Raw genomic sequence first — 17,963 nt, 5'->3', positions numbered from 1 at the left:
CCTTGGGGGTAGCTGCACCGCAGTGTGGATGCCAAGGCGTATCTCCTAGGTTGTGTGGGTGTTGGTTTGCCTGGGGGTGGGGAAGCTGCTCAGTAACATGGATGCGGTGGGGCGGGGGTATCAGTTAGTTGCTTTTTGGTAAGGCGGTGGTCTGGCTCCTACACTTTCATACTGGCTCCTAGATTTCAGCAAAAATTTGTCAAGCCCTGATTTAAGCACCACCAGCTAAAATCTTGTTTAGGGATTTAAATTGCTCAGGGCTGGCTCTGACTATACTGTTATATAATGTTATTGTTTTTTTTTAAACCCGCCTTTTAAAAATTATCTACTTTAAACAAAAACACAATAAAAACCTTGAGATCTTTTTGAATATTTCTTAAGTCTTTTGTTGATATAGCCATTTTTCTAGCTATTTCTTCGTTTTCTACAACAACTTTTTCATATGCCATTTTCTGTTCTGCATACTGTGTCCTGCAAATTAGGAGATAATATAGTACAAATGTCAAATTATCAAGTCAGTTTGACCAATAAATTGCACAGAACATAATATTAGTACTGAATTTTCAAGTAATGTATTTGAAATAACCCGTTACAAATACATTTGTCCTTATCCACCCCACTAGTTAGACGACGTCATCAATACATTAGAATACTGGTTGACAACTATTATATATAAGAGATAAAAACAAAAAGTGACTAGCGCCTATAAAGTGCTTAGGGTGAAGTTTGTGCACTTAGTGCTACAATAGTGAATAGAAGGACATAAAAAAAACCAAGCTTATCTTTTAAAACTCCATCTTCGGACCATTCTTTGGTATATATGAAAAAAGACGTCGCACACACTTAATATAAACTCGGAGTGCCGGCACATAGTAGGTGTAGTTCATGACAAAGAACCCGCTGACACTATATTGATGTTTGCCGGAGCCTACTGGACCATGCCTATTATTGTCCGCCCTTGCAGGCTTGTATAACTTTTGTTGTCCTGGCTCTGGACTTATGCACCTTGTGTATCATGTATCATGTTATGCTGCTATTTTTTCTTATAAATTTTTCTTGTCCGGTACTCATCAATGATAGACGTAATTACTTGCTCCGGTGCCCTCCTTTCCAGAACTGGCGGTCTGTATATGCAATGGAAAAAACGTACGGTGGCACTCATGAGTCGAATGTAGAGTGTAAAAAAGAGTGACTGTTTACTTCAATATTTCTGGGTCCGAATCCCCGTCATCAGGACACAAACTACTTTTTTTACTTGTGTGTGCATTAAAATAACTTTCTCTAACGTCCTAAGTGGATGCTGGGGACTCCGTAAGGACCATGGGGATTAGCGGCTCCGCAGGAGACTGGGCACAACTACAAAGAAAGCTTTTAGACTACTGGTGTGCACTGGCTCCTCCCACTAAGACCCTCCTCCAGACCTCAGTTAGATTCTTGTGCCCGGCCGAGCTGGATGCACACTAGGGGCTCTCCTGAGCACCTAGAAAGAAAGTATATTTAGGTTTTTTATTTTCAGTGAGATCTGCTGGCAACAGACTCACTGCAGCGAGGGACTAAGGGGAGAAGAAGCGAACCTACCTAACAGGTGGTAGTTTGGGCTTCTTAGGCTACTGGACACCATTAGCTCCAGAGGGATCGACCGCAGGACCCGACCTTGGTGTTCGTTCCCGAAGCCGCGCCGCCGTCCCCCCTACAGAGCCAGAAGCACGAAGAAGGTCCGGAAAATCGGCGGCAGAAGACTTCAGTCTTCACCAAGGTAGCGCACAGCACTGCAGCTGTGCGCCATTGCTCCTCATGTACACCTCATACTTCGGTGACTGATGGGTGCAGGGCGCTGGGGGGGGGGGCGCCCTGAGGTCAATAGATAACACCTTGGCTGGCAAAATATACATCATATATAGTCCCAGAGGCTATATAGATGTAAAATTACCCCTGCCAGTATCACAGAAAAAGCGGGAGAAAGTCCGCCGAAAAGGGGGCGGGGCTTCTCCCTCAGCACACTGGCGCCATTTTTCCCTCACAGTTCCGCTGGAAGGAAGCTCCCTGGCTCTCCCCTGCAGTCTGAGATACAGAAGGGTAAAAAAGAGAAGGGGGGCACTAAATTTAGGCGCAGTATAGATATATATATATGTAATATATATAAAAAAGCAGCTATAGGGAAAACACTCATTGATAGTGGGATCCCAGTGTTATATAGCGCTCTGGTGTGTGCTGGCATACTCTCTCTCTGTCTCCCCAAAGGGCTTTGTGGGGTCCTGTCCTCTGTCAGAGCATTCCCTGTGTGTTTGCGGTGTGTCGGTACGGCTGTGTCGACATGTTTGATGAGGAGGCTTATGTGGAGGCGGAGCAGATGCCTGTAAATGTGATGTCACCCCCTGCGGGGTCGACACCTGAGTGGATGGTGCTGTGGAAGGAATTACGTGATAGTGTCGACTCCTTACATAAAAGGTTTGACGACATACCTAATGTGGGACAGCCGGCTTCTCAGCCTGTGCCTGCCCAGGCGTCTCAAAAACCATCAGGGGCTCTAAAACGCCCGCTACCTCAGATGGTTGACACAGATGTCGACACGGATACTGACTCCAGTGTCGACGACGAAGAGACTAATGTAACTTCCAGTAGGGCCACACGTTACATGATTGAGGCAATGAAAAATGTGTTGCACATTTCTGATGTTACCCCCGGTACCACAAAAAAGGGTATAATGTTTGGAGAGAAAAAACTACCAGTAGCTTTTCCTCCATCTGAAGAGTTAAATGAAGTGTGTGAAGAAGCGTGGGCTTCCCCTGATAAAAAGATGGTAATTTCTAAGAGGTTACTAATGGCGTACCCTTTCCCGCCAGAGGATAGGTCACGCTGGGAAACATCCCCTAGGGTGGATAAAGCGCTCACACGCTTGTCGAAGAAGGTGGCACTACCGTCTCCGGATACGGCCGCCCTGAAGGAATCTGCTGATAGAAAGCAGGAGGCTATCCTGAAATCTATATATACACACACATGTGTGATACTGAGACCGGCTATAGCTTCAGCCTGGATGTGCAGCGCTGCTGCTGCGTGGTCAGATTCCCTGTCAGAAAATATAGATACCCTAGACAGGGACACTATTTTGCTGAACATAGAGCATATAAAAGACGCACTTTTATACATGAGGGATGCACAGAGGGATATTTGCCGGCTGGCATCCAAAATTAGTGCAATGTCCATTTCTGCCAGGAGAGGGTTATGGACTCGGCAGTGGACAGGTGATGCAGATTCCAAACGACACATGGAAGTTCTGCCTTATAAGGGTGAGGAATTGTTCGGGGATGGTCTCTCGGACCTCGTTTCCACAGCAACAGCTGGGAAGTCTACATTTTTGCCCCATGTTCCCTCACAACCAAAGAAAGCACCGTATTATCAGGTACAGTCCTTTCGGCCCAATAGGGGCAAGCGGGTTAAAGGCGCGTCCTTTCTGCCCAGAGGCAGAGGTAGAGGGAAAAAGCTGCAGCATACAGCCAGTTCCCAGGAGCAAAAGTCCTCCCCCGCCTCCTCAAAGTCCACAGCATGACGCTGGGGCTCCACAGGCAGAGCCAGGTACGGTGGGGGCCCGTCTCAAGCATTTCAGCACGCAGTGGGCTCGCTCACGGGTGGATCCCTGGATCCTTCAAATAGTATCTCAGGGGTACAAACTGGAATTCGAGACGTCTCCCCCCCGCCGTTTCCTCAAATCTGCCTTGCCAACCACTCCCTCAGGCAGGGAGGCAGTGTTACAGGCAATTCAAAAGCTGTATTCACAACAAGTGATAGTAAAGGTGCCCCTACTCCAACAAGGAAGGGGTTACTATTCCACAATGTTTGTGGTACCGAAACCGGACGGTTCGGTGAGACCCATTTTAAATTTGAAATCCTTGAACACATATATCAAAAAATTCAAGTTCAAGATGGAATCGCTCAGGGCGGTTATTGCGAGCCTGGACGAGGGAGATTACATGGTATCGCTGGACATCAAGGATGCTTACCTACATGTCCCCATTTACCATCCTCACCAGGAGTACCTCAGGTTCGTGGTACAAGATTGTCATTACCAATTCCAGACGTTGCCGTTCGGTCTCTCCACGGCTCTTTACCAAGGTAATGGCGGAAATGATGATACTCCTTTGAAGGAAGGGAGTTTTAATTATCCCGTACTTGGACGATCTCCTGATAAAGGCGAGGTCCAGAGAGCAGTTGTTGGTAGGGGTAGCACTATCTCGGGAAGTGCTACAACAGCACGGCTGGATTCTAAACATTCCAAAGTCACAGCTGGTCCCTACGACACGCCTGCTGTTCCTAGGGATGGTTCTGGACACAGAACAGAGAAAAGTGTTTCTCCCGGAGGAGAAGGCCAAGGAGCTGTCATCTCTAGTCAGAGGCCTCCTAAAACCAAAACAGGTGTCGGTGCATCACTGCACGCGGATCCTGGGAAAAATGGTAGCGTCCTACGAAGCGATTCCATTCGGCAGGTTTCATGCAAGAACCTTTCAGTGGGACCTGTTGGACAAGTGGTCCGGATCGCATCTTCAGATGCATCGTCTGATAACCCTGTCTCCAAGGACAAGGGTGTCTCTGCTGTGGTGGCTGCAGAGTGCCCATCTTCAAGAGGGCCGCAGATTCGGCATACAGGACTGGGTCCTGGTGACCACGGATGCCAGCCTTAGAGGCTGGGGAGCAGTCACACAGGGAAGAAACTTCCAAGGACTATGGTCAAGTCAGGAGACTTCCCTGCACATAAATATTCTGGAACTAAGGGCCATTTACAATGCCCTAAGTCAGGCAAAACCCCTGCATCAAAACCAGCCGGTACTGATCCAGTCAGACAACATCACGGCAGTCGCCCATGTAAATCGACAGGGCGGCACGAGAAGCAGGACAGCGATGGCAGAAGCCACAAGGATTCTCCGATGGGCGGAAAATCACGTGTTAGCACTGTCAGCAGTGTTCATTCCGGGAGTGGACAACTGGGAAGCAGACTTCCTCAGCAGGCACGACCTCCACCCGGGAGAGTGGGGACTTCATCCAGAAGTCTTTCAAATGATTGTAAACCAGTGGGAAAAACCACAGGTGGACATGATGGCGTCCCGCCTAAACAAAAAGCTAGAAAAATATTGCGCCAGGTCAAGAGACCCGCAGGCAATAGCTGTGGACGCTCTGGTAACACCGTGGGTGTACCGATCGGTTTATGTGTTCCCTCCTCTTCCTCTCATACCAAAGGTACTGAGGATAATAAGGAGAAGAGGAGTAAGAACTATACTCATTGTTCCGGATTGGCCAAGAAGAGCGTGGTATCCGGAACTTCAAGAAATGATGTCAGAGGACCCATGGCCTCTACCGCTCAGACAGGACCTGCTGCAGCAGGGGCCCTGTCTGTTCCAAGACTTACTGCGGCTGCGTTTGACGGCATGGCGGTTGAACACCGGATCCTGAAGGAAGAGGGCATTCCGGAGGAAGTCATTCCTACGCTGATAAAAGCTAGGAAAGAAGTAACTGCGAACCATTATCACCGCATATGGCGAAAATATGTTGCGTGGTGTGAGGCCAGGAAGGCCCCAACGGAAGAATTTCAGCTGGGCCGGTTCCTGCACTTCCTACTGTCAGGGGTGACTATGGGCCTTAAATTGGGTTCCATTAAGGTCCAGATTTCGTCTCTATCGATTTTCTTCCAGAGAGAATTGGCTTCACTACCTGAAGTTCAGACTTTTGTTAAGGGAGTGCTGCATATTCAGCCCCCTTTTGTGCCTCCAGTGGCACCTTGGGATCTCAACGTGGTGTTGGATTTCCTAAAGTCACATTGGTTTGAGCCACTGAAAACCGTGGATTTAAAATATCTCACGTGGAAAGTGGTCATGTTGTTGGCCTTGGCTTCGGCCAGGCGGGTTTCAGAATTGGCGGCTTTGTCATGTAAAAGCCCTTATCTGATTTTCCATATGGATAGGGCAGAATTGAGGACCCATCCCCAGTTTCTCCCCAAAGTGGTATCAGCTTTTCATCTGTACCAACCTATCGTGGTGCCTGCGGCTACGAATGACTTGGAGGCTTCCAAGTTGTTGGATGTAGTCAGGGCCCTAAAAATTTATGTTTCCAGGACAGCTGGAGTCAGGAAGACTGACTCGCTTTTTATCCTGTATGCGCCCAACAAGTTGGGTGCACCTGCTTCTAAGCAGACTATTGCTCGCTGGATCTGTAGTACGATTCAGCTTGCACATTCTGCGGCTGGACTGCCTAAATCGGTAAAAGCCCATTCCACAAGGAAAGTGGGCTCTTCTTGGGCGGCTGCCCGAGGGGTCTCGGCTCTTCAACTTTGCCGAGCTGCTACTTGGTCAGGGGCAAACACGTTTGCTAAATTCTACAAATTTGATACCCTGGCTGAGGAGGACCTTAGGTTCTCTAATTCGGTGCTGCAGAGTCATCCGCACTCTCCCGCCCGTTTGGGAGCTTTGGTATAATCCCCATGGTCCTTACGGAGTCCCCAGCATCCACTTAGGACGTTAGAGAAAATAAGAATTTACTCACCGGTAATTCTATTTCTCATAGTCCGTAGTGGATGCTGGGCGCCCATCCCAAGTGCGAATTGTCTGCAATACTTGTATATAGTTATTGCTTAACTAAAGGGTTATTGTTGAGCTATCTGTTGAGAGGCTCAGTTGTTATCATGCTGTTAACTGGGTATTGTATCACGAGTTATACGGTGTGATTGGTGTGGCTGGTATGAGTCTTACCCGGGATTCAAAATCCTTCCTAATTGTGTCAGCTCTTCCGGGCACAGTATCCTAACTGAGGTCTGGAGGAGGGTCTTAGTGGGAGGAGCCAGTGCACACCAGTAGTCTAAAAGCTTTCTTTGTAGTTGTGCCCAGTCTCCTGCGGAGCCGCTAATCCCCATGGTCCTTACGGAGTCCCCAGCATCCACTACGGACTATGAGAAATAGAATTACCGGTGAGTAAATTCTTATTTTTCAACCTTAAGTCCTAAAAAGTATCTGTGCTTCTTGGTGTAAATGTGAAATTGGGGATAGTATCTCCTAATTATAACACCAAAACGTATGTATATACATATATATATATATATATATATATATATATATAAATAAAAGCAAGGTACCGGTTTTATAAAGAATACGCACAATGATCTATTCATTGGTTTTTTTTTTTATCCTGCTATCTGATATATCACATGATATTGGGCCCAAAGAATGGTCCGAAGATAGAGTTTTAAAAGATAAGCTTGGTATTTTTATGTCCTTCTATTCACTATTGTAGCACTACATGCACGAACTTCACCCTAAGTACTTTATAGGCGCTGGTCACTTTATTGTTTTTATCTCTTTTTTACTGTGTAATTTACCACTGTACTTTACTGTCACCTGGCTCCCACCCAGAAAATTGGGGAGTGCCTAATATACACACTTTATAATTTCATACCACATTGAGGAAGTAATACTCTGGCACCAGTTTTATCAATCTTTGTATATTGCTATCATACATAAGAACTTATGGTATAACAAAATGTATAAAAATTTACAAAGTAGAGCTACAGCTACCAAAGCACTGACCAAAATTACACTTCCTATTAAAAACTATGATATACCATTATCTCATGAAAGAATCACAAAACTATAACATTATATAACACTAATGACTAACATGTAGAAAACCACTACAGAAGGGTATCATACTACTGTGGCAAATGAACAACAGAATATCAAAACACAACAAACAAATTAGCTAATTAAATAAAGTAAATAGCGAATGTTGTAATTAAGCAAATGATTCATCCAACTTATATCGATACCTATGTATTTATGGTAAAATACTTAATTAATTCAATCAAAAAAACATAGATCAATATAATATTCTATTACAATTCTCACAATTATATAAATGTAAAGATCATCTCACCATTACAAAAGATATTACAAAGTAACTATATACCTCTTAGTCATCTAAAATACAGAAACCTCCATAGTAAAACAATTGGATGAATACATCCCAATAATGAAATCAATATTATTATACACGTATCAATTTACAATGTACTGTATATATACAAAAATCTGGTATTGTATGGGAGCAAATGACAATCAACCATTTCCTCCCAACCCCCCGAAAAACATACAAATATGTTGGACAGACACATTAGTTAAATCTGTTTTGTTTTAACCAATTTATCCGAGAGACCATTTTTGTCCATCCATTTTCAGGTGATTGTTAGGAAATGGTCTATTGTCATTTGCTCCCATTCATTACCAGATTTTTGTTACAACCAGCCAGATTGAACAGATATTCTTAAAGTGTATTCTCAAATTTAGTCAAGATCCCTGATAAACAATATACTATCTTTTTAATAATGAACATTACCAATATGTCAGATTGTGTTCGGTCTGTGTCCCCGGAGGGGGCGCTAGTGGGTCAGTGGAGGTAGGAGGAAAGAGACGAGGAGGTTGTATCACGTTCTTGCGCATGAGCGCAATGGTATTTTATTTAGCAGATAAGTTTAAACAGAAATGCAGCAGAAATAATATATCAGATGAGAAAACACTTGGAATGATAACAAATAGTCTATGGCAATGGATGATAGGTGACTTGAGAAATCATATCCGGAAATATAAAACAACAGAATGAATGTCAATGAAATGATTCTGGTTTGAAAACCAGAGCAGGGTTTTAAAACAAAGAACTAAGGCAGTTGATGGATATTGCAAACCTGAGCATAAGCAGGAGACCAACTCACAGTGCAGGTGATGAGGCACTGGCAGCAGCAAGCTGTGTCACAGGTGGAGGAATGAACACACCTGGAGTTTAGTCTTCAACTGCAGGCTGAAGCACACAAGGTGGTGATGAGTGTGAAGCCCAATGCAGGTTGCTGGTATTGCTGAGCCTTGAAGTTCCACGGGAGCAAAGCAGAATCACCAGGAGTATAAGTTCTTAGCAGAGAACCAGGAACTCAGGAGAAACAGGAGCCGATCCTTTCATGCAGGTTGTCAGAATGACACAAAGTCCAGGATGCCTGTGAGGTGAAACTGTAGCCTCCTATATACCCCATGGTGTGCAGGGATTGGATGGAGGAAAGGACAGTGGGTGCGGCCACGCACCGGATTGGCCGCAGTATACTAGCTGTTTGGAAACTGTCATGGCGGCGCCCACGCCGCGGCCCAGCGGGGACGCGGCGCGCACACGCCCGCTGGCTCAGGAGTGTTCCCAGGACCTTGATGATGTCCCATGGCAGGGGCACAGGTGACAGGTGACCGCAGGGAGCCAGGACGGAGTCCGCAGCGGCGGACGGATGCCAGTCTGGTAAGTCGATTCCTGACAGTACCCCCTCCTTTAGGGGTGGACACCGAACACCCACGTGGTTTGGAGGGATGAGTGCTGTGGAAGACACGGACCAACCTAGGAGCATGGACATCAGATGAATTCACCCAGCTTCTCTCCTCTGGGCCATAACCGAACCAATCGACCAGGTACTGGAGACGTCCATACCGGCAACGAGAGTCCAGAATCTTGTTGATCTCAAATTCCACGCCCCGCTGAGTTCGAACCTTGGGACCTACTGGAAGAGTATTCTGAAAGCGGTTTAGGATTAGAGGTCTGAGGAGAGAAATGTGAAAGGCATTAGAAATACGAAGTGAAGGTGGTAATTTCAACTTGTAAGCCACTGGGTTGATGACACTCTCAATAGGGTAAGGACCAATGAAGCGTGGTGCAAACTTCATGGATGGGACCCTGAGACGAAGGTTGCGGGTTGATAACCAAACCCTGTCCCCCGGTTTCAAATGGGGAACCGCACGTCTCTTGCGGTCGGCGTAGATCTTGTATCGACTGGAGGCTTTTTTGAGGGAAACATGAATTCTTTTCCAAATGGAGGAAAACTGAGTCAGAGCAGTAGTGGCAGCAGGAACATCCAAGTGAGGGAGTTCTTGGAATTCAGGTACTCGGGGATGTTGCCCGTAGACTGCAAAGAATGGTGTCGTGTCTGTAGCAGTGTGGTAACGAAAGTTATGGGCAAACTCGGCCCATGGGAGCAGATTGAACCAATCATCCTGGGAGGATGTCACATATAACCTTAGAAAAGTCTCAAGTTCTTGATTGACTCTCTCTGTCTGCCCATTCGTCTGAGGATGGTATGATGACGAGAATTTCAATTTTATCTGCATGGCAGAACAGAGGGCCCTCCAAAACCTCGCTACAAACTGTACCCCCCGATCAGATATTATTTCGGAGGGTAAACCGTGTAAACGGAAGATCTCCTGTAGGAAGATCTGGGCAAGTTTCGGGGCAGAAGGGAGACCCTGGAGAGGAACGAAATGAGCCATCTTGGAAAATCTGTCCACTACAACCCAAATAGTGTTATGTCCCTGAGAAGGTGGAAGATCAGTGATAAAATCCATTGATAGATGAGACCAAGGACGATTAGGGACAGATAAGGGTTGTAACTGACCTGCTGGAGACTGACGAGGAGTCTTGTGCTGCACACATTTCGGACAGGATGCCACGAAATCCTGGATGTCCACTTTCATCTTCGGCCACCAATATGACGCAGAAAGGAACTTGAATGTCTTCAGGACACCAGGATGACCAGTGAACTTGGATTGGTGGGCCCAAGCTAGCAACTTGGGACGGAGTTCTGGGGAAACAAAAGTCTTACCCGGAGGTGGAGCTGGAGAGACTTGAGAGGCAGCGAAAACCACGGGACTCAGGATGGAATGTGGCACAGAGTCAGCTGTTCCCTCTTCTGATTCCATGGACCGGGATAATGCGTCGGCTTTCACATTCTGTGAACCTGGGCGGAAATGAAGCCTAAAATTAAAACGTGAGAAAAACATAGCCCACCTGGACTGGCGAGGGTTAAGGCACTGAGCTGCTTTTAGGTATAGCAGGTTTTTATGATCCGTGAAGATGTTAAACGGATGTTTAGCCCCTTCTAGGAGATATCTCCATTCCTCGAGAGCCAGTTTGATTGCCAGTAACTCTTGATCTCCCACGGAGTAGTTAGCTTCTGCGGGAAGAAACTTGCGAGAAAAGAATCCACAAGGGTGAACTTTCCCATCAGATCCCTTCTGGGAGAGAACAGCTCCAACCCCAACTGTAGAGGCATCTACCTCCAACTCGAACGGCCTGTTGACATCTGGCTGTGACAGCACTGGAGCAGACATAAAGGCTAGCTTGATCTTCCGGAAGGCTGCCAAGGCTTCTTCTGACCAGTTGGAATGATCTGCCCCTTTCCGAGTCAGGTTGGTAATAGGAGCGATGAGAGTGGAGAATCCTCGAATAAATTTTCTATAATAGTTGGCAAAACCCAGGAACCGCTGGATAGATTTGAGGGAGTTTGGAATGGACCAATTGGCAATGGCTTCCAATTTTGCCGGGTCCATCTGAAGATCCGATCCGGAAATTATATACCCCAGGAAGGGTATAGAGGGAACTTCGAAGGTACATTTAGATAATTTCCCGTAGAGACGGTTCTCACGAAGACGTCGGAGAACTTCACAGACTTGTAGGCGATGAGATGGAAGGTCTTGAGAAAAGATAAGAATATCATCTAAGTAAACAACAAGGTATTTATACAGGACATCACGAAAGATCTCGTTCACGAAGTGTTGGAATACTGCTGGAGCATTACTTAACCCAAATGGCATTACCAGGTATTCATAATGGCCATCTCGAGTGTTGAAGGCTGTCTTCCACTCGTCACCACTCCGGATTCTGATGAGATTATAGGCACCGCGGAGATCTAACTTGGTGAAGATGCGAGCCCCCTTAACTCTATCAAAAAGTTCGGTAATAAGTGGTAGAGGATAACTATTCTTGATGGTAATGTCATTGAGACCCCGATAGTCAATGCATGGACGTAATCCACCATCCTTCTTTTTGACGAAGAAGAAACCTGCACCAGCGGGTGATGATGACGGACGGATGAATCCTTTCTGAAGATTCTCTCTGATGTAATTACTCATCGCCTCTGTTTCAGGAACAGACAAAGGGTAGGTGCGCCCCCTGGGTGGCTTCTTGCCAGGAAGGAGATCGATGGGACAATCCCATTCCCTATGGGGCGGCAGGATATCAGCAGCCTTCTCACAGAAGACGTCTGCGAAGTCTTGATAAGCTGCTGGGAGTGTTAGCTGTGACTTTACTTCGGTAGACTTGATGGGACACACTTGGGCTAAGCAGGAATGATGACAGTGTGAACTCCATGAGGTAAGCTGCAACGTTGTCCAGTCGAACTGTGGGTTATGTAGTTGAAGCCAAGGCATGCCCAAGACAATCTCCTGGGTGGCTTGAGGGATGACCAGGAACTTGATCACTTCTGAATGGAGAAATCCAACTCCCAGAACCACTGGGGTAGTTTGATGTGAAATGTTCCCTTTAGAGATTCTACTACCATCCACAGCAGTAATGTATACAGGATAAGAGAGTTCACAGGTAGACAAGCAAAATTTGTTTACCGCAGCTTGGGTGATAAAATTTCCTGCAGCACCGCAGTCCACTAATGCTGACGCAGACTGGAGCCCAACGGAAGTTTCTAACGTCACTGGAAGAATGAGATCTTGTTGAGAAGGAGCTTGACTGAATGATCCTAACTTGACTCCTCCCTTACAAGTCAGGATCTGGCGTTTCCCGAACGCATCGTGCAGGAGTTAATTTGATGACCCGCAGCAGCACAGTATAGGCAAAGCCTCTCTCGTATTCTTCTTGCCCGCTCCTCAGGGGTTAGGCGGGACCTATTTACCTGCATAGGCTCGTCAGAAGAAGGAGGCTGAAACTGTACAGAAGGTATGAACCTTACTCTGCGAGGCTCACTCCGAGCGCGTTCATTATTGCGTTCGCGGATGCGAGAGTCCAGCTTTATACACAGGGAGATCAAGTCAGACAGTTGAACAGGAATGTCACGGGTTGCCAGTTCGTCCTTGATCCGATCCGAAAGTCCGTGCCAGAAGGTTGCTACCAGAGCTTGGTTGTTCCATTGGACTTCTGCAGCCAACGTCTGGAACTGGATGACATATTGTCCCATGCTTCGGTTACCTTGACGAAGTTGGATCAGGTCTGCCGAAGCTGATGTTGCACGACCAGGCTCGTCAAAGATCCGTCTAAAGGTTGACACGAAGTCTGAGTAGTTATTGATCAGAGGGTCAGCACGTTCCCACAGAGGAGACACCCAATTCAGAGCAGATCCAGAGAGTAAGGATATGATGTAGGCAACCTTGGACCTTGGTGTAGGAAAGTTATGTGGCAATAACTCAAACTGTATTTCGCACTGATTAAGAAACCCGCGACATAATTTAGGACTGCCATCATATTTGCTCGGCACGGGCAGGTGCAGACGAGACACTGGAGCTGATGCAGCCGACATAGAAGAACTTACAGCACTGGCAGGTGCTGGGGTAACAGTAGGTGAGAGTACACTTGGCAGGGACTGCTGCAGTGTATCCAATCGGGAGGACATCCCTTGTAGAAAGTGAAGCATCTGCTGCTGCGCAACCTCTTGACCATCCAGACGGGAGACCAGATTTTGCAAGGCCTCTGACCCCACACTCCGTCCACCATCCGAGTCCATCCATCCTGGACTTACTGTCAGATTGTGTTCGGTCTGTGTCCCCGGAGGGGGCGCTAGTGGGTCAGTGGAGGTAGGAGGAAAGAGACGAGGAGGTTGTATCACGTTCTTGCGCATGAGCGCAATGGTATTTTATTTAGCAGATAAGTTTAAACAGAAATGCAGCAGAAATAATATATCAGATGAGAAAACACTTGGAATGATAACAAATAGTCTATGGCAATGGATGATAGGTGACTTGAGAAATCATATCCGGAAATATAAAACAACAGAATGAATGTCAATGAAATGATTCTGGTTTGAAAACCAGAGCAGGGTTTTAAAACAAAGAACTAAGGCAGTTGATGGATATTGCAAACCTGAGCATAAGCAGGAGACCAACTCACAGTGCAGGTGATGAGGCACTGGCAGCAGCAAGCTGTGTCACAGGTGGAGGAATGAACACACCTGGAGTTTAGTCTTCAACTGCAGGCTGAAGCACACAAGGTGGTGATGAGTGTGAAGCCCAATGCAGGTTGCTGGTATTGCTGAGCCTTGAAGTTCCACGGGAGCAAAGCAGAATCACCAGGAGTATAAGTTCTTAGCAGAGAACCAGGAACTCAGGAGAAACAGGAGCCGATCCTTTCATGCAGGTTGTCAGAATGACACAAAGTCCAGGATGCCTGTGAGGTGAAACTGTAGCCTCCTATATACCCCATGGTGTGCAGGGATTGGATGGAGGAAAGGACAGTGGGTGCGGCCACGCACCGGATTGGCCGCAGTATACTAGCTGTTTGGAAACTGTCATGGCGGCGCCCACGCCGCGGCCCAGCGGGGACGCGGCGCGCACACGCCCGCTGGCTCAGGAGTGTTCCCAGGACCTTGATGATGTCCCATGGCAGGGGCACAGGCGACAGGTGACCGCAGGGAGCCAGGACGGAGTCCGCAGCGGCGGACGGATGCCAGTCTGGTAAGTCGATTCCTGACACAATATCACAGGTACCCTTAAGCAGAGTATGTGCCACTTACAGAGTGTGTGCCACTCTGACAAAAGCTCCGATTTGACAAAGTGATTGTCAGATGGGTGTGCACCTGTATATACTGAGCAATTTCTTACCAGATCCCGACCTCTGGTATGACAGTTACAGAAGCCATGCACACTATCCATTTATGGGGGTGATCATCCAATTTTTGGGTGACTGGCTTGATAACTGGATAGTGTGCACCTGACATTAGATTGAGTCCTGACAGATACTTATAACAGAGTTAACAATAAACATCTTTGAGAATTAGGAGAAACATTCTGCTTCATCCTATTAAGATCAGCCACCCCAGTTTTAAAAGTCATGAGAGCCTATTTATAAAGCCAATTTTTCTTAAAACAGTAGTTTCTGCGTAATTTTATGTATGCCCACTATCTCCTGCAAAAAAACTCATTAGTGCTGCAGATTGCAGTCCCCATTATTATCAATGTGGACTACAGTCTGACTCCCACAGTATATACCAAACTCTGAAAAGAGAAGCTTTTTGGGGTTTGATCCCTTTGACTTACACCATTCTCAGGTGGTGTAAACTGCTTTATGGTTATGGAGGCATTCTCGCAGGAGAGGGATCTTATGATCCATCCCGTGCAGCCTCCGTCTGGCTCTGAAATCTGATACTGTGCATACAGTACAGTATGTGAGTGTCAGATTCTCAGGAGGAGTCATTCACAAATGTGATAAAATCCTCCAAAATGCTGGGAATGTAACTTGCAGGGACAGCAGTTATCACTACTGCTGTCCCTGCCAGTACAATTTAACACATATCGGGAATAATTATGTAAAAAAATGATTATCCCTGCTGTAATGTAAAATGACAAAAATGTGGCATTGGCGAAATGCATATCTGCATTCTCACGTGCACCTTCTTAAAGTGTGAATGAATATAATGTACTGTATGTGCAATTTTCATAGATGATGTAGGCCTAGCATAAAGGGATTTGAATTAGATACAGAGTGTGGTTGTCAGTAACTCTGATCATAGCAAATTAAGTAACACAGTTCAATAATAATACTGTAGCTGTGACCATATTGCCACACATGAAATTTGGAATTACCAAGATATAGGTTAATACACAATTTACTTAATTTGTTTCTGAATTTTTCATTAAGGAACTTTAAGCCTAGGGGTGCCGTGAAATATTTTTGATACTGTAGGGTGCTGTGTTTCAAAAAGTTTTGGAACCATTATCTTACACTATCTATTGCAGGGGTAGTCAACATTTTAATCTTGGGGTGCAGACGTTTAACATTGCAAGCCAACAAAATTTCTACTAAGCCACCACTATTACAACAATGGGGGGAATCAAATTAGGAGCGAGTCTGCAAATGCGAGTTTCATGAAACTCGCACACTTTGCACGAGTACGATTCGTGGAACTACACATTTCAGCAAGTTGTACTGCATCTGCTGATTATCTCAAATGAATACCATGATTGCATAGTTTAGGTACGATTCGTGGAACTACACATACCAGCAAGTTGTACTGCATCTGCTGATTATCTCAAATGAATACCATGATTGCATAGTTTAGGTACGATTCGTGGAACTACACATGCCAGCAAGTTGTACTGCATCTGCTGATTTTCTCAAATGAATACCATGATTGCATAGTTTAGGTACGATTCGTGGAACTACACATACCAGCAAGTTGTACTGCATCTGCTCATTATCTCAAATGAATACCATGATTGCATAGTTTAGGTACATTGAAAAAGAAAGTAGTTTTTTTTGTTTTTTTTTAACCTTTGTAAAGATTTAGTTGGCTGCCTTATTGGTATGTAATGCCTGTTTGTGTAAGCTAATTTATTGCCTTAGTTTGAAGTGGGATTGTATCGGGAGGAGTTTGCAATCATTGCATTCACATGGGAATTGTTCCTATTTAATGTCTAGTCTAAGGCTGGAAGCCGTCGGCTGGGAGTGCTTCAATAGAAGTGCTGACATAAAAGTGTTATTATAAAATTAGCGTTATACCTGCGTTAAACCGAAGGAAAACAGAAGGAAATATCAACACACCAACCACCAATGAACTGCCTTAATGCCTCAAAAGTATGTTATTCATCTGATGCATATTATCTGTTATTTTAACCTATGCAAAGGCATCCCCAATCTGCTCACTACAGTTCTCTCTTATACAAACTCATGTATGTTTTTTGATGTAATGATTTTCTTGTAATTGTCATTACATGTGTTGGGAAGTTGCTCGGTGAAACAGCTTATTATTGCATGCTGACTGGTGTTTACCTCCTTGAACATTTGGCCATTGTGGTAAGGTGTACTATATCTTTATATTTAGTGAGGTGTAGTCATGGTGTAAAGCACAGAGTATGATTACTGATTAGTAAAAGAAAACAAATTACAAACACTGAGCAACATCACCAAACAAGTAATTTCAACTTTAAACTTGTCATTTATTTGGTACTTTCTTGACATGGCTACTAGTAACAGATGCACAGGCCAAAATCTTAAAGCTATGTGTGCAAATGCTAGGAGCTTAGGAGACAAAATTCCAGAGCTTATTGCAATAATGACAAGGGATAACCTGGATATTGTGGCAATTACAGAGTCATGGTGCAATGAGAATCATGACTGGGGCATTGCTATACCAGGATACAATTTATTTAGGAAGGTTAGAATGGGAAGATCGTCGGAGGGGTAGCAATGTATGTGAAAAAAAAATGCTACTTTAATACAAAATACTGAAGACAAAACTGAGGCCCTTTGGGTCACCATAGAAACTGGGGAGAAGGATATTATTCGCATTGGGGTGATCTATAGACCATCAGGCCAGGGACAGCATTTGGACAGGAACTTATTGTTGGACATCACTAAAATGGCTTTAAAGGGAGAAGTCATAATCATGGGAGACTTTAATTTACCTGATGTAAATTGGGAGGGTTCTTTTGCTAGTTCAGCTATAAGTGGCAAATTTCTAAATTCCTTACAGGGAGCATCTCTCAAGCAATTGGCGAGGGAGCCCACTCGCAAAGACTCCATATTAGATTTAATTCTCACAAATGGTGACAGGATATCAGACACATATGTGGGTGAGCACCTGGGATCTAGTGATCATCAAGCAGTATGGTTTAGTATAGAGACAGGATCCAACTCCTGTCACACAAAAACAAAAGTGTTGGATTTTAGGAATGCTGACTTTGCAAAAATGGGGAGATGTTTAAGTGATTCATTGGCGGGCTGGAGGGACTTGTAAGGAGTGCAGGAGAGGTGGGAAAACCTGAAAAGGGCAGTACAAAGGGCAACAGACCTTTGTATCAAAAGGGTTAGGAAAAGCACCAGGAAAAGGAAGCCAGTGTGGTTCACAAAATAAGTATCAACTAATGTGAAAGCAAAAAAGCTGGCTTTTAGGAAATACAAACAGACTC

General features: G+C 45.4%; 1 protein-coding gene across 1 annotated transcript in view; it reads right to left on the bottom strand.

The window, feature by feature from the left end:
* SYCP1 (synaptonemal complex protein 1) overlaps nt 1-17,963 on the bottom strand; it is a 1,049,791-nt gene that overhangs the window by 219,956 nt on the left and 811,872 nt on the right. Inside the window, exon 19 of the mRNA XM_063955446.1 lies at nt 354-471. Coding sequence (XP_063811516.1) covers nt 354-471 — 118 coding nt within the window. The remainder of the gene's footprint in view (nt 1-353; nt 472-17,963) is intronic.

The sequence above is a fragment of the Pseudophryne corroboree genome, chromosome 2 (genome assembly GCF_028390025.1).
Source record: "Pseudophryne corroboree isolate aPseCor3 chromosome 2, aPseCor3.hap2, whole genome shotgun sequence".
NCBI lineage: Eukaryota > Metazoa > Chordata > Amphibia > Anura > Myobatrachidae > Pseudophryne > Pseudophryne corroboree.
This window is presented reverse-complemented; position numbering and strand designations above follow the sequence as displayed.